The sequence below is a fragment of the Motacilla alba genome, chromosome 22, assembly GCF_015832195.1.
Source record: "Motacilla alba alba isolate MOTALB_02 chromosome 22, Motacilla_alba_V1.0_pri, whole genome shotgun sequence".
Classification (NCBI taxonomy): Eukaryota; Metazoa; Chordata; class Aves; order Passeriformes; family Motacillidae; genus Motacilla; species Motacilla alba.
In genome coordinates, this window is record NC_052037.1 from 2,065,314 (window position 1) to 2,090,695 (window position 25,382).

The 25,382-nt window shown below is 53.1% G+C and overlaps 1 protein-coding gene across 1 annotated transcript in view; it reads right to left on the bottom strand.

Annotated features, from left to right (window-relative positions):
* Positions 1-3,250: 3,250 nt before the first annotated feature.
* The window catches only part of ANTXR1 (ANTXR cell adhesion molecule 1), a 51,128-nt gene continuing 28,996 nt past the window's right edge, over positions 3,251-25,382 (bottom strand). The window contains exons 14-18 of the mRNA XM_038160270.1: positions 20,631-20,672; positions 15,564-15,659; positions 14,659-14,826; positions 10,424-10,504; positions 3,251-3,809 (exon numbers count right to left, since the gene is read on the bottom strand). Of these exons, the coding sequence (XP_038016198.1) occupies positions 3,405-3,809; positions 10,424-10,504; positions 14,659-14,826; positions 15,564-15,659; positions 20,631-20,672 (792 nt within the window). The 3' untranslated portion in view covers positions 3,251-3,404. The remainder of the gene's footprint in view (positions 3,810-10,423; positions 10,505-14,658; positions 14,827-15,563; positions 15,660-20,630; positions 20,673-25,382) is intronic.

A 25,382-nucleotide genomic window follows, 5' to 3' on the forward strand; every position in this document is an offset into this window, starting at 1 on the left:
GCTCTGGATCCTGGGGTGCACTGTGCTGCTCTGATCCTGAGGTGCACTGTGCTGCTCTGATCCTGGGGTGCACTGTGCTGCTCTGGATCCTGGGGTGCACTGTCCCTGCTCTGATCCTGGGGTGCACTGTGCTGCTCTGATCCTGGGGTGCACTGTGCTGCTGTGGATCCTGGGGTGCACTGTCCTGCTCTGGATCCTGGGGTGCACTGTGCTGCTCTGATCCTGGGGTGCACTGTCCTGCTCTGGATCCTGGGGTGCACTGTGCTGCTCTGATCCTGGGGTGCACTGTCCCTGCTCTGATCCTGGGGTGCACTGTGCTGCTCTGATCCTGGGGTGCACTGTCCCAGCTCTGATCCTGGGGTGCACTGTCCCAGCTCTCCACCTTCATGGTGGAAACAAATCCCACCAAACCAAACCAAACCAAACCAGACCAAGGCAAACCACACCAAAGTAAACCAGATTAATCCAAACCAAACCAGACTAAACCAAATCCAACCAAACCAAACCCAACCCAACCAACCCAACCCAACCAACCCAACCCAACCAAACCAAATCACACCAAACCAAACCAAACCAAACCAAACCAAACCAAACCAAACCAAACCAAACCAAACCAAACCCAACCAAACCAACAAAACCCAACCAAACCAACCAGACCATACCAATCCAATCCAAACCACACCAGACCCAAACCAAACCAGACCAAACGAAACCTCACCAAACCAAACCAAACCAAACCAGACCAGACCAAACCAAACCAAACCAAACCAGACCAGACCAGACCAAACCAAACCAAACCAAACCAAACCAAACCAGACCAAACCAAACCCATCCCAGCCAGGCCAAAGGCAGGAGCTGTTTTCCTGACCAGATCCTGTCCATCCACGAGGGAGCCCACCCCAACCCGAGTGGGGGCTTCAAGCTTCCCCCGCCCCTGCCAGGGTCCTCCTGGGGCTGTGCTGGTGCAGCTGGGCTGGGGGAGCAGCACAGGGGCTCAGGGGCTGCTCCGTGCTGCCTGCAGCCAGAACAGGGGGTGGGGGGCTGAGAGAACGGGGGGCACAAAACAGGGGATCGGGGGGCTCAGAGAATACAGGGGGGCACAGAACAGGGGATTGGGGGGCTCAGAACAGGGGGGCACAGAACAGGGGATCGGGGGGCTCAGAACAGGGGATTGGGGGGCTGAGAGAGAACAGGGGGCACAAAACAGGGGATTGGGGGGCTCAGAGAATACAGGGGAGGCACAAAACAGGGGATCAGGGGGGCAGAGACAGAACAGGGGATCGGGGGGCTCAGAACAGGGGGGCACAGAACAGGGGATTGGGGGGGCTGAGAGAATGGGGGGCACAAAACAGGGGATCGGGAGGCACAGACAGAACAGGGGATTGGGGGAGGATCAGATAGAACAGGGGATCAGGGGAGGAGCACACACAGAACAGGGCATCGGGAGCACAGACTGAGTCTCTCCTCCGTTCCCTTTCCTCCTTGGGAGTTTTTTTTCCTTTGTTCCCCCCCTGGTTTTGCTAGAAAAGCTAGAACCAGCATTTCCAAAAGCAGAAACTAGCAAAGCATTTCTGTACCAGGTAAAAACCAACGAGATGAGAACCCTCTGCTATCGGCAGAGCTGCAGCCGCAGGGGCGGGTTTCCCTCCTGGAACATTTCCAGAGGGAGTTTTGTGAGAACTGGAGGGGCCCTGGGGGGCTGAGGGTCTGCCCTGGGCTGCAGGCAGGGCTCGGGGGGCTGCAGGATGCAGGGGATGCTCTGGGGGACCCTCGGGAGGCAGCAGAAATGCAGCCGGTGCATTTCTGGGCAGACTGATTCCCACCCGGCCTGGCCCGGGGGCTTCGCCTCGGGGCTGCTCTCGGGAGGGAGATGCTGGGAGCTGACGAGAGTGAGCGGGCACGCTGGCTCCTCTTCACTCAGAGCAGGGCAGGCAGCTGCCACTTGTTTAGGAAAGCAAAGCAAAACAAACCCCAAAAACCCAGCCCCCATAAAAAACTCAAAACCAAAACAAAGAAAAAACCTCAAAGCCCCGCCCAACAAAACCCCCCAAAAACCAAACCAAAACCAGCCAAAAACCCCCCAAAATCCATGTGGAAACGTTTCTAAGGCTCAGGGTTTTTTGTGTTTTTTGTGTTTTCCTGCCCCCCGTGCTCAGGGTTTTTTGGGTTTATTGGGTTTTTGGGTTTTCCTGCTCCCTGTGCTCAGGGTTTTTTGGGTTTTTTGGGTTTTTTGTGTTTTTTGGGTTTTCCCGTGCACTCTGATTTCCCGAAGGCTGATTCCATCCCCCTGCACTCCCCCAAACCAACACCCCCTGCACCCCCTGTCCTGGCAGAGCCTCGCAGGTGGCACCACCTGCCTTCCTTCCCTCCCTCCCTCCCTCGGGCTGTGGTTCCTGCTGGCAGGGAGGGGTGCCTGGCACCATCTCTGCCCGCTCAGGGCCTCCTGTGCCTGCTGGTGCCACTGCCCCCGGCAGCAGGGCTGGCCCTGGCCCAGGTGTGTCCAGGTGTGCCCAGGTGTGCCCAGGTGTGTCCAGGTGTGCCAGGGGTCCAGGTGTGTCCAGGTGTGCCAGGTGTCCAGGTATGCACAGGTCTCCAGGTGTGCCCAGGTGTGTCCAGGTGTGCCAGGTGCCCAGGTGTCCAGGTACGCCCAGATATGCTCAGGTGTGCCTGCTGTCCAGGTGTGCCTGCTGTCCAGATGTCCAGGTGTGGCAGGTGTGCCCAGGTGTGCCAGGTCTCCAGATGTGCCAGGTATGCTCAGGTGTGCCAGGTGTGCCAGGTGTCCAGGTGTGCCAGGTGTCCAGGTGTGCCAGGTGTCCAGGTATGCACAGGTATGCCAGGTGTGCCAGGTATGCTGGGTGCCCAGGTATGCCCAGGTGCAGGTGTGCCCAGGTGTCCAGGTATGCACAGGTATGCCAGGTCTTCAGGTGTGCCAGGTGTCCCAGGTGTGCCCAGGTGTGTTCAGATGTGCCAGGTGTGCCCGCAGCCTGGCTGGGGCTCTGCCCTGCTGACAGCCCTGCCCTGCCCGGGGATTCCTTGGCACAGGAGGGTCCCGTGGTGGCACAGGAGGGTCCCGTGGTGGCACAGAGGGTTCCATGGTGGCACAGAGGGTCCCACGGTGGCACAGGGGTCCCCGTGGTGGCACAGGAGGGTCCCGTGGTGGCACAGGGGTCCCCGTGGTGGCACAGAGGGTCCCGTGGTGGCACAGGGGTCCCCGTGGTGGCACAGAGGGTCCCACGGTGGCACAGGGGTCCCCGTGGTGGCACAGAGAGCCCCGTGGTGGCACAGGGGTCCCGTGGTGGCACAGGGGTCCCCGTGGTGGCACAGAGGGTGGCACAGCCGGGCTGGGGCAGCTGGAGCCCTGCGGGTTCGTGGCACTCGAGGGGGACAGGAGAGGGGAGAAGGTTCTAGAAGAGCGGGGGGGGGGGACACGCCTGCGGGGTGCCGCTGTCCCCAGGGCGGGGCTGGGGTCCCCCAGCCGGGTTGGGGGGTACAGTACTGCTGAGAGAGCCCCGGGGCGCTCTGCGGGAGCGGGGGGACCCCTCAGGCCGTGGGGCGGGGGGGGGGGCCGGGAGGGGGGGGGGCGCCCGGCTGGGGGGGGGGGGGCCTGGGGCGGGGGGGGGCAGCGGGGGCAGCGTGGAGGAGGGGGAGGGGGCGTGGGGGGAGCTGGGGGGAGGGGGCGTGTAGACGGGGGCGGGGGGCGGGGGGGTGTAGATGGGCGCCGGGGGGGGGGCAGAGGGGTAGGAGTTGTTCAGGGGGTATTTGGGGGGGGTCTCCGCGTTCTTCACCCGCGTGAAGTTGATGCAGCGGCCCTGGAACAGAGAGGGAGGGGGAGAGAGGAATTGTCACCACCAGGGCATGGGATGGACCCCAGAGACCACCCTGTCCCACCAGCCTGGCATGGGATGGACCCCAGAGACCACCCTGTCCCACCAGCCTGGCATGGCTGGGACCTCACAGACCACCCTGTCCCACCCCTGAGCACCATCCTGGCACAGATGGGACCTCTCAGACCACCCTGTCCCACCCCTGGTACCCCTCTGGCATGGGATGGAGCTCACAGACCACCCTGTCCCACCACCCTGGCATGGGATGGACCCCACAGACCTTCTCATCCCACCCCTGGTACCACCCTGACACGGCTGGGACCTCACAGACCACCCTGTCCCACCCCTGGTACCCCTCTGGCATGGGATGGAGCTCTCAGACCACCCTGTCCCACCCCTGGTACCACCCTGGGACCCTCACAGAGCACCCTGTCCCACTCCTGACCACCACCATGGCATGGGATGGACCCCAGAGACCACCCTGTCCCACCCCTGGTACCACCATGGCACAGCTGGGACCCCACAGACCACCCTGTCCCACCCCCCTGGCATGGGATGGACCTCAGAGACCACCCTGTCCCACCCCTGACCACCACCATGGCACGGCTGGGACGTCTCAGACCTTCTCATCCCACCCCTGGCACCCCCCTGGCGTGGGATGGAGCTCTCAGACCTTGCCACTCCCCCCTCTCCCAGGCCAAAGGGAAGGTTTGTTCAACCGAGACGTTTTCCTGCCCAGAGCTTTTCCTGAAATGCATCCATTCCCCCTCAGGACGCCCCAGTGCTCCCGAGGAGCCAATAAACTGCTTTTCCTCGCTCTTTGGTGCTAAGCTACAGTTTGTTGTACAGTTTTAAACAAAACCTTTGCCCTCTGAGCTATGCTTTTATTTTTTTTTTCCCTCACAAGTTCCACCTGCAAAAGATCCCACTGTAAATACTCAAATGTCAGAATCAGCATTACTGTATCATGGATTCATTCCTTCAGATATGAAATCATCCCAAAAGGCACCAGAGGATTTCTGGACCCTTCCTTTATTTTTGGACTGCTGAGCATGAGCTTATTTTCTGTTTTACTCTTTCCTCTCCCAAAGTAAATGTTTTTCCTGGTGAAAAAAATAAAAAAAAGCCAAATGGAGCACTGAGCCCCTGGGGCTGGAGCAGATTTTGGGGGATTTTTGCAGGTTTTTACCCCCCTGCCCAGCTCTGCATCTGCTGGGCACGGGGAGGGGAGGACGAGGAAGGATGGGAGGGTTTGGCAGGGAGGGGAGGGACACAGAGAGGCGCAGCCAGCTCCTCCCAGAGCTCTGCCAGCTGTGCGAGGGGGGAACATCTGCCTGAGAGGGCCCAGCAGAGCTCAGCCTGGCCGGGGCAGGAAAGCTCCTTTGGGGAAAAGAAAGATTTCACAGCGCCCTGGGCTGCACCCGGTTCAGGACGACCCAAACAGGAGGGGCTGGGGCTGTGCTGACCCAAATCTGAGGTTCTGCAGGCAGAGGAGTGCCAGGCTGGACCTCCTCACCTGGGGTTGGATCCCAAAAAAAAACCCCCTCAGCCAGGCTGGAACCTCTGGGGCTGGATCCCAAAACCTCAGCCAGGCTGGAACCTCACACAGCTTTTGGTGAGGAATAGTTCCTACAAAGTTTGGGGAGGAATAATTCCCACGGCTTTTGGTCAGGAATAATTCCCACAGTGTTTGGTGGGGAATAATTCCCACAGGTTTTTGGTCAGGAATAATTCCTACAAAGTTTGGGGAGGAATAATTCCTACAGTGCTTGGTAGGGAATAATTCCCACAGAGTTTGGTGAGGAATAATTCCCTCGGCTTTTGGTCAGGAATAATTCCCATCCCCACAGTCCCTGCCGCTGGGTTTGCCTCAGCTTCTGACATCAATATTAAAGGCACAACTTCAAATTCTGTCTGGGACAAATGCTGCCCTGGCTCGGGGGTGGCTGGGGCCTCGAGGAGCTGCTCCAGGGCCCTGCTGGCTCCCCAGCCCTCTGCAGGAGCAGATCCCAGGCTTTTGGCTCGGGAGCTGCCAGTTCCAGGAAAAAGAGCTCATGTTTAGGTTAACTTTTCCATGGCTGCTCATGGAAAACCAACGGCAGCAGAGAGAGGGAAGGCTGGGTTTGCTCTCTGTGCTCCTTCACCACGCTGAAATCACCCAACTGCCTGATCTCTGGGGTTCCTGGTGTCTGAACAGGCTGGAATCACCCAACTGCCTGATCTCTGGGGTTCCTTGTGTCTGAACAGGCTGAAATCACCCAACTGCCTGATCTCTGGGGTTCCTGGTGTCTGAACAGGCTGGAATCACCCAACTGCCTGATCTCTGGGGTTCCTTGTGTCTGAACAGGCTGGAATCACCCAACTGCCTGATCTCTGGGGTTCCTTGTGTCTGAACAGGCTGGAATCACCCAACTGCCTGATCTCTGGGGTTCCTTGTGTCTGAACAGGCTGGAATCACCCAACTGCCTGATCTCTGGGGTTCCTTGTGTCTGAACGGGCTCCTGATTCCAAACCAGGCCAGGGCGTGTCCCAGGATGAGAGGGACATTCTGCTGGGGGGCTCTGTGATGCTCCTCATCAATGCATCAGCACTGCCTGGCCATCCCCACACCACCCTCCACTGCGGCCTCTCAGCAATAAAACACATTCCATGTCTCTGAGACCTCTCCTCTCCTCACAGAGCCATGGGATGAGTTACAAAAACCTTAAATCCCCCCAACAAAAACCTTAAACCCCACCCAACCAAAACCTTAAATCCCCCCCAACAAAAACCTTAAATTCCCCCCAACAAAAACCTTAAATCCCCCCCAACAAAAACCTTAAATCCCCCCCAACCAAAACCTTAAACCCCACCCAACAAAACCTTAAATCCCCCCCAACAAAAACCTTAAATCCCCCCCAACAAAAACCTTAAACCCCACCCAACAAAACCTTAAATCCCCCCCAACAAAAACCTTAAATCCCCCCCAACAAAAACCTTAAACCCCACCCAGTGCCACACCTGTCCCAGGTGCTCCAAGCCCTGTCCAGCCTGGGTTTGGGCACTGCCAGGGGGGCAGGGGCAGCCCCAGCTGCTCTGGGAACTCCATCCCAGCGCCTCCCCACCCTCACAGAGAAGAATTTCCTCCTCATTTCCTCCTTGGATGCTGTGCATGGGAAAACGGAGCAGCAGGGAAAGCTGTTCCCGGTGGCTGGGGGAGGATTTGGAATGAACAGAATATTCCAGCTGTCGGGGATCAGTCAGTGCCACCACAGTGGCCACGTTTCCTCCTCCCCCTGCCCTGGCCCGGGCTGAATTCCTGCTTTAACTGGCTCCTGTGCAGCACCCTGGGGCTGGGTCCAGCTGCCACCTGAGCGCAGGTGGCACCAGCACAGCCCCACAGCGCTGGCCCAGCCTCTCCAGCCTCCATTTCCCTGCACTCAGCTCCGTGGGGCAATGGGAGACAGGGGGATGTTGCCCCCTTGGCGGGGGCACAGCTCTCCCCAGCAGCCTGGGGAAGCCAAGGATGGGAGATCCGGTTTTCCAGGGGTTGGAATTGGCCAGAAATAAAGAGGCACCCAAATTGCTCAGGTGCTGCAGCAGCCAGGGCCAGTCCCTCCTGAAGCACCCGATTATTGCAGCAGATCAAAGGTGATTCAAAGAAACAAGGAAGGACTGAGAAGGAAATTTTACAGAGGTGAGATTCCACCAGTAAACTTCCAAAAAAACCCCCTCTTTTCCTCGAATCCTCATTAATTGGGGTAGGATACATCTCTACACATAATTTGCTACACCTTTCCTCTCTTCACACCCTTCTCTATCTACATTCTACTCAAGCACAAAATGGAAATGCAGTTTATGCAATAACAAACTAAAACCCAGTTTGCTCCCTGACTGAGGAGCTGCTGGCCAGGTCTGAGCTTGAAACACATTTTGATAACCTCATAAATTCCTGACAGAGCAACATTTACCGAGGAAGTGCAACTGGCACTTCAGAGAAACACGAATTGTTTGGGTCCTGTGAGCAGTTTGCACCAATAAGGGCTCCTGTGTTCCATCATAAAAGTGATAAAGTTCTCTCAAAAATGCATCTATATTTACATCACCTCTGTCTGATGATGTTTCCGATACAAAAATAACCTCATTAATGCTGACAGGAATGCAAACCTAGTCTCTTGAAAATGTGGAGAAGACCACAGGAATCCCATGTGATCTCACTTCCCTGCCTCATTGGAACCATCTGCTGGTAACCTCAGACCCCCCATCCCCAGCTCTGGCTCCAAAAAAACCTCAATTTCATCAGCTGTTTGTGCATCTCAGCCTCTCCGGGTGCCCTCCTGAGCATCCCTGGGTGTTCCTTTTGCTCTGGGCTGCCAGAGGGGCTGCTCAAAGCCTCCTGCACACCAGGCCGAGGTTTCACAGAATTCACAGGGTTGGAAGAGTCCTTCAAGATCACCAAGATCAGCCCCGACACCTCAGCTAGACCATGGCACCCAGTGCCACATCCAGCCTGGTTCCAAACACACCCAGGGATGAATCCACCACCTCCTTGGGCAGACCACTCCAGTGCTTTATACCCCCTTCTGCAAAAAACTTCTTCCTAATACCCAACCTGTCCAGCCTATCCAACCTTCTTCCTAATATCCAACCTATCCAACCTTTTTCCTAATATCCAACCAATTAAACCTTTTTCCTAATATCCAGCCTATCCAACCTTTTTCCTAATATCCAGCCAATTCAACCTTTTTTTTCTAATATCCAGCCTACCCAAGCTTTTCCCTAATATCTAACCTTTTTTCCTAATATCCCACCTTTTTCCTAATATCTAACCTTTTTCCTAATATCTCACCTTTTCCCTAATATCTCACCTTTTCCCTAATATCTCACCTTTTCCCTAATATCCAACCTTTTCCCTAATATCCAACCTTTTCCCTAATATCTCACCTTTTCCCTAATATCTCACCTTTTCCCTAATATCCAACCTTTTCCCTAATATCCAGCCTGTCCAGCCTTTTCCCTGACATCCGCCTGCCTTTCCCTTGCTGCAGCTCGAGCCTGTCCCCCCCGGCTCTGCTGCTGCTGCTCAGTTTGTGCCCTGCCCTGCTCCCGCGGGGCTGGCAGGGGCTGGCAGGGGCTGCGGGAGCAGTGGCACTGTCCTGCTGCTGCTGGGGACACTTTGCAGGGCTCCCTTGTGGCAGAGGAGAGGCCCCAGCTCTGCCTCCAGCCCCACCTCAGCCTGCAGCTGCAGGACAGACACCCACCTGCACCAGAGGGACACGAGCAGGGACAGGCTGAGCTGCCAGGGAGCAGGAGAGCACTGGAATGAGAGTCCCAGCTCGTCCCCTGGCGTGGGGCAGGGCACATCTGTCCCGGCAGTCCCAGGGACCCCTGGAAGCTGCAGGTAAGCAGCTCACAGATAAGCAGCAGCAAAGCCCAGCTCAGGGCTTGAGGTGGGAGCCGTGCTTGGTTCTGTGCAAGGAACCTCCTGAGCAGCCCAGCTCGTGTGCTGGAGGGGATAAAGGCACTGATTGCAGCAGGGATTGCTGCTAGATGGGAATGAGGTAAGCCTGGGACTCAGCCCAGCTCCCTTCCAGCCTCCAAAGCAAACAGAGATGCCTTTCAGCTATTTTTCATCTGGCTTCACTACTTTATCTCCATCAGGGGGTGAATTAAGGAGCCCAGCACTGAGTCTGAAATCTGCTTCCCTTCCTCAGCAAAGAGAGGGGAAAGGAGGAGGTCAAACAGCTCCTCCAGCAGCTCCCAGGGACATCCTGTGCTCAGAGGCTCCTGCTGCAAACCCCCAGCCCCTCTTTACTACCCACACGTGCTGCCTGCAAGGCTTTGAGCATTCACCCAGCCTGAGAAGGTTCCACCACGATCTGGGGGCTCCCTCTGGGGCTGCTGGCTCCTCTGGGGTGCTCTGCCAACCCCTGGCTCCTCTGGGGTGCTCTGCCAACCCCTGGTTCCTGTGGGATGCTCTGCCAACCCCTGGCTCCTCTGGGGTGCTCTGCCAACCCCTGGTTCCTGTGGGATGCTCTGCCAACCCCTGGCTCCTCTGGGGTGCTCTGCCAACCCCTGGTTCTCTCACTCCCAGGGCTGGCACTGGGCACCTGCTGGTTTGTGGCTGGAGAACTCGAGGTGTTTACTCAGAAATCCACCCTGGGACAGAGCTGAGCAGCCTGGAACTGCTCTGGGGCCTGCCAGGGACACAAAGCAGAGCTCCTGGGAGCACCTGGGGTGGGCGGTGGGTGACCTGGTGCCCTGCAGCACAGCAATGAAGCTGGGTGATTCAACAGAGGAAAATCCCAGAACCCCAAATATCCTGATACCCAGCCTGACCCTCCCCTGACACAGCTCCAGCCCTTCCCTCAGGTGCTGCCAAAACCTGCAGGAATATCCCTCAGGTGCTGCCAAAACCTGCAGGAATATCCCTCGCTGTTCTGGGAACTCCTCCTGCACCTGCGGGGAGCAGCTCCGTGCTCCAAGCACAGCTCAGGCTGGAACCACAGCAGCCAAACCCCCTCGAGGGGACAGAGGTGACTGACACAGGTGACAGAGGTGACAGAGAGTTTGCTCCTGAGCAGAGGGAGGGTTTGGTCCAAGCTCTGCAGGGGCTGTACCTTGTCTCCAGGCTGGGGACGCATCACGGACACGCGGTCGTAGCCCTTCCTCAGCAGCACCCAGAGGGCATCCAGCTTCCCCTGGAAGGAAAGAAATGAGGTGTTTGCCACGCTCTGGGCCAGGAGCAGTGCCCAGACCCTGCAGGCTGTGCCCCATCAGGGCCAGGGCCTGCAGGAGAGGCTGGAGGACAAGGTTCTCTCACGGACACTCGCTGCAAAGGCAGAGCAGCACTCAGGGGTGACAGACAACAGCACTCAGGGGTGTGACCTCTCCAAAGGTGATGTGGGACCTTCTGGGCTCAGAGAGGGACCTGCTCAGCTCCAGGATCAAGCAAAGTGACTGAGAAGAGAGCTGGATCGGGTCAGTAACCCTGCCTGGTGACCCAGAACCCCAGCAGACACAGCCAGGCCACGAGTGCAGATTACTGATTTGATCCTTGGTCTGTGAAGGACTCAGTACCCTGAGATTTGAGGGGGGTTCTGGGATTTCTGTTTTCTGGAGAAGCAGAGCTCCTGCCTGTTGTATTGTCTGCAACAGGGAATATTGTTAATATTTCCATAATATTTCCATGATCAGTGTCCCCAGTGCTCTGGGTGCTGTGATATTAATCAGGAACCACGAGCACAACCTCTACCAGCAAACTTTACTGCCCCTGCAGAGACAGGGCACTCTGAGATTGGTACACAAGCGTTTTCTGCAGAGAAGAGCATCAAACCCAAAGACTGAGCCCTGGCTGGATGCAGGAGCTCCTGCCTGGCCACTCCTTCCTGGAAATGAGGACTGCAAAACCCTTGTGGGAGCAGAAATGGCTCGTGGAACTGTCCCGGGACAGGATTAACAAGTGGAAGCGTGAGCTGGGCGTTGCAGAGGTGCTGGGGAAGGACTGAGCATCCCCACCCGGAGCAAGGCAGCTGATCCCCCTGCTCTGGCTGTGGGGAGCCCAGGTCTGTGAGGGACAGGGTTCACACTGGGGGCGTTTGGGAGCTCCTTTGTGAGCCCCTGGTGTCTGGCTCAGACTCTCTTTCATGGGTAGAGGCTTCTCTTCCCTCTCCAGGGATCCACCAGGGCCACAGTTCCCCCTGGGATCTCTGTCCTGCTGCTCAGCCAAAGGTGCAGAGCTGATCTGGGACTTGCAGGGACCCGTGGGTGGAGGCAGACACGTGAAATGACTGCATGGAACTTGTTTCCAGAGGGTGTGGGGGAAAAACTTCCCAAGGTGAGAGCCAGGAAAGTCTGGGATTCTCAAAGGAAGAAGCAAGAGACTTCCCTGTCAGATTCTTCTGCATTTGGACACAGAACTCCTCAGAGCTGAGGGAAACCATCCCTGCTGCTGCAATCCATCCTGCCTCTGCAGCAGAGCTGCTTGAAGCTCTTGATCTCCTGTCCACCCTGACAGCTCTAGAAATAAGCACCTTTCCCTTCCATTTCTCCTTCAGGAAACCAGAGGCAAAGCGACAACTTTCCATGGAACAAATTAAAAAAAAACACCCAAAAATTCCTTTTTACTCTGCAGTCCCAATTTCCAAGAGCCTACCATGACTTCTTGGGGAAAGCCAAGAGCTCCATCTTTGGGAGCCTGTGAGACATCTGGGTGGAAGAGAGGGAGCGTGCATCATGGAAAGGATGATGGCTGGAGAAATGGAATGGCAAGGCCTTCTCCTGGAAGCAGAAAGCCTCCTGTGCTCCCCACGGATGGGCTGTGTCTCCGTGTCTGGAACTCCTCCACAGCTCCAGCACGAGGTCACTTGGAGGAAAAAAAAAAAAAAAAAGCAAGGTCTGAAGGCAAAAAAAGCCTCGAGTCCTGCAGATCTGAAACCCAGAGAGAAGAAACACTCGGGGCAGATGACAAATGAAGGAGAGCACAGCTCCAGCCCTGGAATTTCCTCTGAATTCATGGTGAACTCAGCCCTGCAGTGACCCTGGGTTACCTCGGTGCTCCTGAGACCTGCTGGAGCCAGGCACAGGCACCTTTGGAGCTGTCTGTGAGCCCAGGTGGCCCCAGCAGCTTTGGGGACAGAGACAGGAGGGACAGAGGCTGGAGAAGTGCCAGGGCCACACGGGCAGGCAGTGCTGGAGGGGCTGGGATCCACCTGGGATCCACCTGGAGAGCAGCACTCCAGGTTGCTCCAGCCTCAGGCTGGGTCAGTCTCTTGTTCCAGGTGACAAGGATGAGAGGAAACGGCCTCAGGCAGAGCCTGGGCAGGTTTAGGTTGGATGGTGGGAACAATTCCTTCACTGCAAGGGTTGGAAACCTTTGTCCCAGGCTGCCCAGGGCAGTGGTGGGGTCCCCATTCCTAAAAAACCTGTGGCAGTGGCATCAGGGCCGTGGTTTCATGGGGAACGTGGTGGTGGATGAGGATCGTGGAGGGCTTCTCAAAATTAATGATTCTGGGACTCTGATTCACTCCCAGCTACGTTCTGTGCTGCCCCTCCCTGTCAGCTGAACTGAGGTTTGCTGAGGTTCTTGAGAAGCTTTCAGATTTGTCATTCCCCTTGGATTATCTGCCCCTGGCTTTTCAGACAGTTGAAATGACATTTTAAAAGCAGGATAATCCAGTTGGCACCGTGCTGGGAACCAGCAGCAAATCAGAATAACAACAACAACAACCCCAATCTGTTAAGTGTCAGTAGACACATTTGGTAGCAAATAAATCTCTGGAGCATTTAAAAAAAAAAAGCAATCTATCCACTCTCAGCTGTCTACCTACTTCCAGACATGACTCTGGGGAGACTGAAAAATAGGGGGAAGAAGAAGTCCATCATAAAGGGCAGAGCATTCTAAGTAGGGGCAGTGCAGTGTGGAGGAGGCCTGTGACCAGCAAGATGACCGATCCTAAAATGTGAATTTCCTGGCTCTTCTCACCAGGTCCAACACCCTTGGTTCACTGCTCCTGAGGTCCAATTCCTTTCCCTTCTCCTCCACCCAGGATTTTTTAAAGCAAAGGGTGCTTCAGCCAGCCCAGGGAGGAGTGGAAATCCAACATCTGCTTTATCCACGGTGCCCTGGGAGCACGGGGATGAGGGAAAATTCAGGGTGACCATCAGCAGACATTTCAATGGGTGGGCTCTGTGAACACTCCCCCCAAGAAGTGCTGGGAGCCCCTGTGTTACTTTAAAATCCAGTTTGGATCCAGCCCAGGCAGCTCCCAGGCTGTTCCCACCTTCCCTGCACATCCATCTCCTGTGCTCACACCTCTGCCAAGGCTGAGCACGAATTTTGCCAGTTTTGTTAATTCCTTGCAGCCCAGGGAGAGCAGCAGCAGGGCTCTGCTCCTGAGGAATGATCCTGCTGGGTTTGGGGAGTGCTGCTGGTTTGGGGAGTCCACGTGCTGGGCAGTTATCCTGTCTGCATCCCCTTGCTGGGTGCAGCTCAGGCAAATTATTAATTTACCTAATTATTAAACTATTCATTTACCTAATTAATAAATTATTAATTTACCTCATTATTAAATTATTAATTTACCTAATTGATAAATTATGAATTTACCTAATTAATAAATTATTAATTTACCTAATTGATAATTAGGTAAATTCTTCTCCAGGCTGCTAAATGTGGAACACCCCATGGTTTTGGGAGTATTTGAATGCAGCACTTCGAGGTTGGAACTGTCCCTGTCCTGTACACAACTGGAATGGACAAGAGAGACACCTCCAAAGGAGTTAAGAATATCACCCATGGGATGCTGCTAATATCTGTAGGCACCATTGTAAGAGAATTCTTGTTGTTATGAAGCAAAAGCTGCTCCAGGGTCAGGACTGGACCTCAGCCCTACACACACTGAACCCTCTCTGCAGGCCTCTGGAGCTTGGGAGAATTTCCATCCTGGACACAGCACAGGAGAAGGAGCTGAGGGCACACACCCCAAGAGAAGGAGCTGAGGGCAGACACCCCAACAGAAGGAGCTGAGGGCACACAGCACAGGAGGATGATCTGAGGGCACACACCCCAAGAGAAGGAGCTGAGGATACACACCCCAACAGAAGGAGCTGAGGATACACAGCACAGGAGGATGATCTGAGGGCACACAGCACAACAGAAGGAGCTGTGGGCACACACCCCAACAGAAGGAGCTGAGGGCACACAGCACAAGAGAAGGAGCTGAGGGCACACAGCACAAGAGAAGAAGCTGAGGGCACACAGCACAGGAGGATGATCTGAGGGCACACACCTCAACAGAAGGAGCTGTGGGCACACACCCCAACAGAAGGAGCTGTGCTGCCAGCCCGGGCTCACCTTGATGGGGGAGTACCACCGGCGAGGGGACGAGGGCCGGCGCATGCTGCTGCCCAGGCTCCTGGGCTCGGGGAACTCGTACTCCTGCTCGGGCATCTTCACCCTGGCGTTCTTGGCCTTCTCCAGCTTGGCACCTTCCTCCGTGGAGCCCTTCTCCCCCCAGCGCACCTGCAAGGAGGGAGCAGGGGCAGAGGCAGGGTCAGGGTCAGGATTAAGGTAAAGGTCAGGATCAGGATCAGAGTCAGGATCAGGGTCAAGGTCAGAGATGGAATCAGGGTCAGGATCAGGGATGGGATCAGGATCAGGATCAGGATCAGGGTCAGGATCAGGATCAGAGTCAGGATCAGGATCAGGGTCAGGGATGGGATTGGGATCAGGGTCAAGGTCAGCATCAGGATCAGGATCAGGGTCAGGGTCAGGATCAGAGTCAGGGATGGAATCAGGGTCAAGATCAGGGTCAGGATCAGGGTTGGAATCAGGGTCAGCATCAGGATCAGGGTCAGGCTGTCCCACCCCTGCTGCAGGAACAGCCCTGCCTCTGGGTGTCCCCAGCAGGACAGCAGCAATGCACAGGCTGGGAGGTTTGTTTCTAGACTGCAGCCCAAATTTTGAGCTTGTCCTTCGTGGTGGTTTAGGAGAAATGTGTGAGTGGGGGAGCTTTTCAGGAGAACCGAAACCACGTCCTGGTGATTCGTGTGGCAGCGCTGCCCCTGTGCCAGGCGCAGACCAGGACGTCGCTAAACTCCAGAAATCTGTGTTTGCCTCTCCAATATTCCCACACAAAAATGATCTGGGCTCATTTGTGAAGTCTGTGCCCATCCCCTGAGTGCCCTGTGGCTGGCTGCAGGGGGATGTGCCCAGACCTGTTAGGGTTGGGGTCAGGGTCAGGGTCAGGGTCCCCTCACCTCCATCCGCTTGATGCCGCCCACTCCTCGCCCTCCGTAGTAAGAGGCATCCACTGTCGGCCACTTCTTCTTGGGCAGCCCATCATCATCCTCCTCCTGCAGAACAGCAGCAGGGTGGCACTGTCAGGAGGGATGGCAGGGATGGCAGGGATGGCAGGGATGGACAGGGATGGAAGGGATTGAGCAAGGATGGAAGGGATGGACAGGGATGGGAAGGGATGGACAGGGATGGGAAGGGATAGGAATGAGCAGGGATGGGAAGGGAATGAGCAGGGATAGAAAGGAATGGGAAGGGAATGAGAAAGGATGAGAAGGAAGGAGCAGGGATGTAAGGAATGAGCAGAGATGGGAAAGGATGGGAAGGAATGAACAGGGATGGGAAGAGATGGGAAGGAAGGAGCAGGGATGGAAGGGATGAGCAGGGATGGGAAAGAATGGGAAGGAATAGGAATGAGCAGGGATGGGAAGGGAATGACCAGGGATAGAAAGGAATGAGTAGGGATAGAAAGGAATGAGCAGGGATAGAAAGGAATGGGAAGGGAATGAGAAAGGATGAGAAGGAAGGAGCAGGGATGGGAAAGGATGGGAAGGGAATGAGCAGGGATAGAAAGGGATGGGAAGGGAATGAACAGGGTTATTGGGAGGAGCTGGCCAAGAGGAGCAGGATGGAAAACCTCATGGAAAAGTCACAAAAATGCAATGAGCTCCTGTAATGAACCTGGGGCAGCTGCCCATGGGAGTCCCTGTGGCTTGTGTCTGTGTGAAAAATGAGATTTAAACTGTGTGCCCTGCCCTTGCTCGCTGCAGCACCTCATGGTGACACTCAGATTTGGGTGACTTCACAGATCAAGGAAATTCCCTTCACTTTATTTAAAATGAGCCTGCTAAAGCTCCAGGGAAATTCAAGGTGTTTGAAATCCTCTGTAAGGTCAGAGTGTACACTTGCAGTGCCTTCCCCTTTAATTTCTACGGCTCAGGCTGTGAACTGGCAAAGCAGAAAAGCAGAGTTCATCAAAAACGTGAAGTATTTCCTGTGAAAAACGTGGAGAGAAAAGAAAAATGGTCCCTCTCTCTTTTTTTTCTTCTTCTTTCTTTAATTTTTCACAGGGATTTGGCTAAACTCCAAAACTTAGGAGCTTTCCAAAACTGGGAAAAGCCAAAAATAATTTGAAATTGAAACTCCCCATCAGGAAAACTGAAAAACTGGGTGGGGGGGGGAGGGGGGAATAAAAATCCAAGAAAAACTCGGGTTTTCACGGCAACCAAAAGCATTTCAGCTTATCAAAACACAGAAACTGGGCTGCAAAACGTGGCCTGGCCCAAGGCAAGGGTGAACCACTGGTCACAAGCACCAGGCTCTTCTCCTCAGAGCTGAGCTCTCTCTCTGGCCCCAGGCAGAGCTGCTGAGGCTCTTTGCTGCAACCCAAGAACTCAATATCTCTGCAGGAACTTTGCCATGAGGATTTTTCTTGTTAAAAAAAAAAGAAAAAAAAAGAAAAAAAGGAAAAAAAAAGAAAAAAAGGAAAAAAAAAGAAAAAAAAAGGGAAAAAAAGAAAAAAAAAAGGAAAAATAAAAAGAAAAAAAAAAGAAAGAAAAAAAAAAGAAAGAAAAAAAGTGGAAGCAAAGCCATCTAAATATTTTCCTTCAGCAATTCTCTTTCTCTCTCTGCAGCTCAGCACAGACTGGACTTCTCACAACAGGAAATTCCAAGGTTTAGGAAATTTTCCCCACCAGCCCTTAAAAGCCCAGGGCAGCAGCACACACAGAGAGGCAGCAGCGCACTTGACAAACAAAGGAGTCACAAGTTTGCTGCAGAAGGAGCCTGTTTACATCCCTGCAAGGGCAGGGGAGGTTTTGCAACACAAGAAGAAGCCCCCAGCAGCCGTGTGCTGCACCCCTGGCTGCGTGCTCACCTCACAGGGGGGGCTGAGGGAGGGAAACGGGAGGAAAAAGGGAGGGAAAAGGGAGGGAAAAGGGAGGGAAAAGGCCCCCAAACCCCACATCCAGCACCCAGTTTGTGAGCCAGGGATGGATTCTCACTCCCTGCCTGCCTCAGCTGTGTTTTCCTCCCCGTGGGGTTTGTACCTGAGGAGCTCCAGCCCCAAAAAACAGCCCAGGAAAATCCAAGTGCATTTGAGGATGCTGGGAAAGAGCTTGGCACCTTTCCACCCTCACAATCTGCTTTAGATGGAGCTAGAGTTTTTTTTAACGAGTAAGAAGAGGCAGGGCAGAGCTGCATCACAGTCAGGGATCCAGATCCAGAAGTGCTGGGTTGCAGAAAACAAAGATCTGTGTTTATCTCAGAGGCCAGGCTGGGCTCTGGATACTGTGACCCTGACCTGAGGGAACCTCATCTCTGGGTAACACAAGGATAATTCAGGCTCCACAAGGGACATCTGAACCACTCAGGGTAAGAATTCAAACGAAATTTGGCCAGATATTAAAAAAAAAAAAATTTGGACAACTTACCCCTCTCCCCACCCTTATAATTATTTTCCCAGTTGTCTCTGCAGTGCCTGAATTTTGTCAGAATTCAGCATTTATGGAGAGCTCTGCCTGCACCAAGGGCTGAGCACGACAATCCCTTCTCTGTGTGAGAGATGTTCTCATTGAATTTTAGTGCTGAGAGAACTCAGAGGAAATCCAGCTGTCCTCAGGACTCCTTTCTGCCCCTTCTCCCACCACTGGAGCCCTTCCCAAATCCCACGGCCACCTCTCAGCAGCTTGGTGCCACCTTGGGGACACCCTCCTGTTCCCAGGGAGCGTTTCCTCCTGCTGGGGAAAGTTTTGGTGCCTCCAAAGGCTCCCCAGAATCTTCTCCTCTCCAGCCTGAGCAGCTTCAGCTTCACACAAGCTCATCCTCGAGACACAAACATCTCTCAAAGCAGCCTCTGGTGGCCTGGATCACCACAGAAATCCCACATTTATCCTGGCCCGGATCCTTGGGGCTGCTGCCTGGGGTGAAGGCTCCAAGAGCAAAGCACCTTGTGGGTCCTGGTGAGATCCTGAGCAGGGTTTGGGCTGCTCCCGCTCCAGAGCTCAGACACTGAGCTGCAGGAAGGTGAAATTCCCATCAGGAATGGCAATCAGCACCGGGATGGGATGAAACCAGCCCCCACAGCCTGCACTGCACTGGGTGTTTCACACGAAACTGGCCATGAAACTGAAGGTTAGCCATGAAACTGAAAATTGGCTACAAAACTGAAATTTGGATATGAAACTGAAATTTGGCTGTGAAACTGAAATTTGGCTACGAAACTGAAAATTGGCCATGAAACTGAGGTTTAGCCATGAAACTGAAAATTGGCCATGAAACTGAAATTTGGATATGAAACTGGAATTTGGCTGTGAAACTGAAATTTGGCTGTGAAATTGGAATTTGGCTACAAAACTGAAATTTAGCCATGAAACTGAAATTTGGCCATGAAGCTGGAATTTGGCAATGAAACTGAAATTTGGCTGTGAAATTGGAATTTGGCCATGAAGCTCCACACCTCCATGGTGCAATACCTGCACCTCACCTCTTGCCAACAGCAGCCTCCCCTTTTTTTCTTTGCCTGTCTCTTGGGAGGTTCCTTTTCTTCCTCTGGGCATTAACTCAGTCCTTGCTGGCCCGAGTGAAACCATCAGTCCTGGCCTCACCCCCAGCACCCCGGGCAGCACCGAGGGAGCTGACACCATTTGCAATTTCTGAATGAATTAATTGGGAGTTTCTGGCCAGGGCTGGTTTCCTTCCCCAGCACTGAAGTGTCTCCCAGGGCCTCTGTAGCAGAGTTCAGTGAAACCTTTGACAGCAGAGGCCTGGAGTGTAATGCCTTCTCCTTCCTCCTGTGGCCTTCAGCTCCCAAACCTGCTGATGCAACAATTCAACAATTCCTTTTTTTTTTTTTTTTTTCCTTTTATGGCCAAGGATTTCGTGAGAAGGAAAAAATCCGACTGTAACCCTGCTGCTGAAGGGAGCAGCAATCCCTCCTGCTGGAGAGGAGCTGCAGGGGAGGGGGATATCTGCAACACCTAAAAAATGGATGGCAGAAAAATCAACTCCGTCCTCTATTCATTTAGAGCCAAATAGAAAATCCTGAGGGCCCAATCTTCTGGGAGTGCACCACAGCACTGTCAGTCCCACCCTGTGGAGCAGCCTCTCCAGCAGTAAATGCACCACAAAATGCATCTTTGCATCTCTCCAGAGCTGCTGCTGGTTTGTCCCTAGTGGGAAGCTCTTCTGTCTGGGGAAAAAAAAAAACCCAGTGCAAGTCACAGCTGCAAAAAAGCAGCCGATTTCTGAGCACTGCCCTGCTGCTGCACAGCTTCTAAAAGAATAAAAACTACATTTTCCTCTCCTGAAAAGCCTCTGGCTGCTAAATGGCTCCGGGGTACCTGAGCTGGGAGAGTGCCCTGGTGGGAAGCACAGGTGGAAGGGTACCACGGGAGCGGCTGGCACACTCACCTTTGCTGAGGCGATTGAAACACCTTTGCTGAGGCGATTTAAACACCTTTGCTGAGGCGATTGAAACACCTTTGCTGAGGCGATTGAAACACCTTTGCTGAGGCGATTTAAACACCTTTGCTGAGGCGATTGAAACACCTTTGCTGAGGCGATTTAATCACCTTTGCTGAGGCTATTTAAACACCTTTGCTGAGGCGATTTAATCACCTTTGCTGAGGCGATTTAAACACCTTTGCTGAGGCGATTTAAACACCTTTGCTGAGGCGATTGAAACACCTTTGCTGAGGCGATTTAAACACCTTTGCTGAGGCGATTTAAACACCTTTGCTGAGGCGATTTAATCACCTTTGCTGAGGCGATTTAAACACCTTTGCTGAGGCGATTTAATCACCTTTGCTGAGGCGATTTAAACACCTTTGCTGAGGCGATTTAAACAGCTTTGCTGAGGCGATTGAAACACCTTTGCTGAGGCGATTTAAACACCTTTGCTGAGGCGATTTAAACACCTTTGCTGAGGCGATTGAAACACCTTTGCTGAGGCGATTTAATCACTTTTTTTTTTCTGAGGAGGCTGAACAAAACATTGTCCCAAACACAGAGCAGGGGTCAGGGCCACTCACCTCGCTGTCTTCTGCAGGAGGCGGGGGAGGCTCCTTGATGATCTGGAAGGATTAAAGGGAAAGAGCCATGAATCCATGTTTGCTCCTCAGCACCACTCAAATCCCCAGGGGAACAACAGCTGGGACAGCTCTGCTGGCACACAGCCTGGTCAGGGTGGCTCCGGGTGCCACTCAGGGGAGCAGCAGGGTCCCAAAGCCACAGAGACATCCCCAGTGACAATGACAGCCCCACACTCACAGTGAGGCCACAGAAGATCCCAGACCTGGTGGCCCTGAGCCTCCCCACCCCAGCAGCTGGCACAGCCAGGGCTGGCTCTCATCGATGCCGCAGAAAAGCAGCAGCTCCTGCTCCTGCCCTCTGCCCAAACCCTGCCAAAGGTCACTGCCAGGCTGAAGCCAGGGTAGGTGACACTGAGAGCTGCCCTGGCTTGGGGGACACACGTGTGGGCTTCAAAATCACCCCAAAGTAACAATAAAAATTAAAAAAATTATTAAAAATAAAATAAAAATAAACAAAATAGAAATTAAAATTGAAAATAATATAAAAATAAAAATACAATTAAATAAAAATAAAAACCCAAAATTTAAAATAATATAAAAATAAAATAAAAATAAAATAAGTAAAAATAAAAATCAATTTAAATAAAAATAAAATAAAATTAAAATAAGAATAAAAAACCAATTAAATAAAAATAAAAATAAAAACGAAAACAAAATTTAAAAGAATATAAAAATAAAATAAAAATAAAAATTAAATGAAACAAAAACAAAAACAAAAATAAAAATAAAAATAAATAAAAACAAAACAAAATTAATAAAAATAAAAATAATATTAAAATAAAAATTAAATAAAAATAAAAATAAATAAAACTACAGTCCCAAGCAGCAACAGCTTGGCCATTTAAATGCAGAAAGGGAAAATCTCAATCACATTAAAGGCCCTGAAGATATAAATATTTACAGCCATTCCTCTCACTGGTGTTTTTCCTCCCGTGATGAGCTCACTGTTTTTATTTTGCTCTGCGGAGCCGAGTCATGCAATGCTCCATTAACGAGGAGCATGTGCCCCTGGCTGCGAGGAGGCAGGGCTGGAGCTGCAGCCCAGGGCTGGGGCGGTGCTGGGCTCTGCCACCCCTGCTCCTGGCCACTGGGACACTGGGACAGGGAGCAAGAGCTATGAAAACTGAGACAGTGAGCAAGAACGATAAAAACGGTGAAAATCACCAAAGATTATGAAAAATGGGACAATCACCAAAACTCGGAAATTACCAAAAACTCTGAAAACGCCCCAAAATGACGGAGAGCAGATGAGAAGTGGACGATTGGTGCCCAGGGGGGTTTGCAGTCCCCATCCCTGGAGGTGGCACCCGGTGCCCCGTGGGGACCAGCCACCGGCTGAGCTCGGTGCTCTCAGAGTCCTTTGCAGCCTAAATAACTCTGGGACTCTTGCAAAGTGCATGAAAAGCTGTCTGCAGGCCAGGAGAGGAAATCCTGGATACCAGCACCATCGGGGGTGTAAGAGGGAGACAGCACCACCTCCTCTGTGTCCCTTGACACGATAAACACTAAATTAAACCACCTCCTCTGTGTCCCCTGACACAATAAACACTAAATTAAACAGTGTACAACGCACCAAAACACCCAGGAGACCTTTTTGGGTTAATTTTGGTCAGTCTGACGGGTGGCATTTGCCAACAGACCTCCTTTAGAACCAAATCCCTGGGCACAAACCCATCAGGCACTGAGAAAACTCAGATGTCTGATCCAAAATGCACCTGCTGGACCTCCTGGCTCCCTCCTGCAGCATCCCCTGGGCTCCAGTGGAGTTCCTCTCATGACATAGGAGTTAAATATCAGAATCAACCACCCAGTTTTGGTCCAGCTGAGCATCCAAGCACAGCTTCTCAGCCAGCAGCAGCGCAGATTACACACTTGGGAGTGAGGAGGTGGCTGTTCTCCATACATTTGCATTCCTTCCCGCAGGCACACACGTACACACAAACTGCCCGACTTCTGTAAACACATCAAGTGTTTTCTGTCACGGGCCAAGAGGGGGGAAAAAAAGACATTCCTCCCATTTTTGAGTGCTCTGCACTTCACAGAGCAACCAAGCTGCCCGTGAGTTGGCAGCAGGGATTGGTTAATTTGGACAAGTCTGGAGATGGGGGAGTTCAGCCTCCGGTGCCTTTGAGCTGGATGACCTTTCAGAGTTCAAGTCTCACACAAAGAAAAAAAAAAAAAAAATCTCATTTCTGACTCGCTAAAGTTCAAGTCTTACCAAAAAAAAAAAAAAAAAAATCTCATTTCTGACTCGCTAAAGTTCAAGTCTTACCAAAAAAAAAAAAAAAAATCTCATTTCTGACTCGCTGCCCAGGCCTTCAAACAGCACAAAGCTTTTCCTTCTGCCCTTTGGATTCTTACAGCTCTGTGTGCATGAAATCCTTACTCTGGGGCACCGAGACCCTTGTTCTGGGGCACTGAGACCTTCATTTTGGGGCACTGAGACCCTCGTTCTGGGGCACTGAGACCCTTGTTCTGGGGCACTGAGACCTTCATTTTGGGGCACTGAGACCTTCATTTTGGGGCTCACACTGAGACCCTCATTCTGGGGCACTGAGACCTTCATTTTGGGGCACTGAAACCCTCATTTTGGGGCTCACACTGAGCCCCTCATTTTGGGGCATTGAAACCCTCATTTTGGGGCTCACACTGAGACCCTCATTTTGGGGCTCACACTGAGGCCCTCATTTTGGGACAGTGAGACCCTTACTCTGGGGCTCTGAGACCCTCATTCTGGGACAGTGAAATCTTCATTTTGGGGCACTGAGACCCTCATTCTGGGGCTCAGAAACCCTCATTCTGAGGCACTGAGACCCTCATTTTGGGGCACAGAAGGCGCTGAAGCCAATGGCACCCTGGTGCCATCCCACAGCACTGGGCACAGCAGGCCCAAAGGCCCCAGGCTCGCCCAGCACCACCAAAAACCACCCAAAAGCCTGAAAAGGCCCTCACGGGGACCCTGTGAGGACACGGCCACCTCGTCCTGGGCCCCAGGAGCTGCTGCAGGAGCAGCTGGGAGCTGGCTTGGCAAGGCCAGGCTGTCTGTCCATGAGTGGGTGACACCGAGCCATCCCTGGGTCTGCTGGCCCCGTGCTTGGGACAAGGAGAACGCGGCGCTTCGGTGCCTTGGGGTCCAGCTTTGGTGTTCCCCACGTTCTCTGCTGCCTGGTGTGTAACTCTGAAACGCCACCTCGGGTCTTGGCAGGTTCACGGAGCAATCCCTTCCCAGCTGGAGAACCAAGGACAGCCTCAGCCAAAAAGCACCAACAACAGCAAAGAGAAAGGAGCAAGCCAGGGCGTTGAGACTTCATCACCCGGAGCTGTCACTGGACAACTGAACCCAAATGGAGATGAACCAAAACTGATAAAAGTGTAAAAACTTGTGGCCAGGATCCAGCCTGGGCCAGGCCCTTGTGCTGCCCAAGGTGTGTCCTTTGAAGGCCTTTCAGAAATACCTGCTTTGTGCATTTAGCTCTGTCTAGTCTCTGCTCCAGACCTGCCCTTCATCAGGCTCAGCCCTGGGTTTGCTCTCCAGGTGAGGAACACCTGAGGACAGGGGTGAAGGGCAGGTCTCTGCCAGCTGAGCCGCTCCAGATCCGTGGAGAAGCAGCAGTTTCTGCTGGATAACCCCGTGGCAGAGCACAGGGATGCCACCAGCCACCTCCAGGAAGGTTAAAAACAGCGGGCAGGATGAATTTTCTGTTGCCCTGAAATCTCTGCGGCCATTCAGGCACAGGAAAGCACAGGCTGAGTCCAGATTTTGCATATTCCAGGAATGTGTCCGGGATGTTTTCCATCCTGGGAGCCCAGACCTCTCCACCAGCTCTCAGTGTCCAGCAATCCCACAGCGACTGTCCCTGGAGCTTCAGATGATGAATGGGGGCAATGTGGTTTTTGTCAGAGGAGCATATCTGCTTCAGGATGGGACAGATCATCATTTAAAACGAAGCAAACAGTACAAAGTAAGAAATAAAGGCCTTTGCCTCTAATTAGGACTGGAGTTTGGAAGCATGCTGTTAACTGGGCAGATTATTTTTGTCCTTAATTATCTTCATTCTTCTGGAAAACACCGAATATATATTCTTGCTGTCTTAATAAACAAGGATTTTTAATAGCATTAACCATGATCCATCTGACTAATTTCCTTATTTTTTTCCCCTTACATATTTATAGTTTTGACCTCTCAGTCCTGTGACTGCTTCATATTTGAGGTATGAGTTGGGTAAAGGAACATTTCCTTTTTATTTCTGTCATATCTTCTGTGTCTTCTCCTCGGAGATCTGCTCTACACTTCAAAGCTAACACAAGCAGGGGCCCGTCCCAGTTTCCTCAGCTGCAATAAAACACAATCCCCTCCTTAGAAATGAAATTTTACAGAATGAAATCCCTCTTCTGGGCAAAGGAGAACCACGGTGGCCGCCTGGAGCAGTGCACAGGAGCCCGTGCCCTCCCTCACTGACTCCTGGGGAATTTTCTGCCGGGGTGATGCTGTGCTCCCTTCTCCCCAGAGCAGCTCAGGAGCTGTGCTCGTGGGACAGGGTGGGACTCAGGATCCCGGGGTGTCTGCAAGGAATCTCCAGCCAGCCAGCCAGCAGGGACCCTGCCATTTTACAGCTCTGCAGAGCCTATGCATTTCCTCCCCTTCTCTTCCACCAGTTTAGCCATGTGGTTTTAATCTATATTTTCTGTATT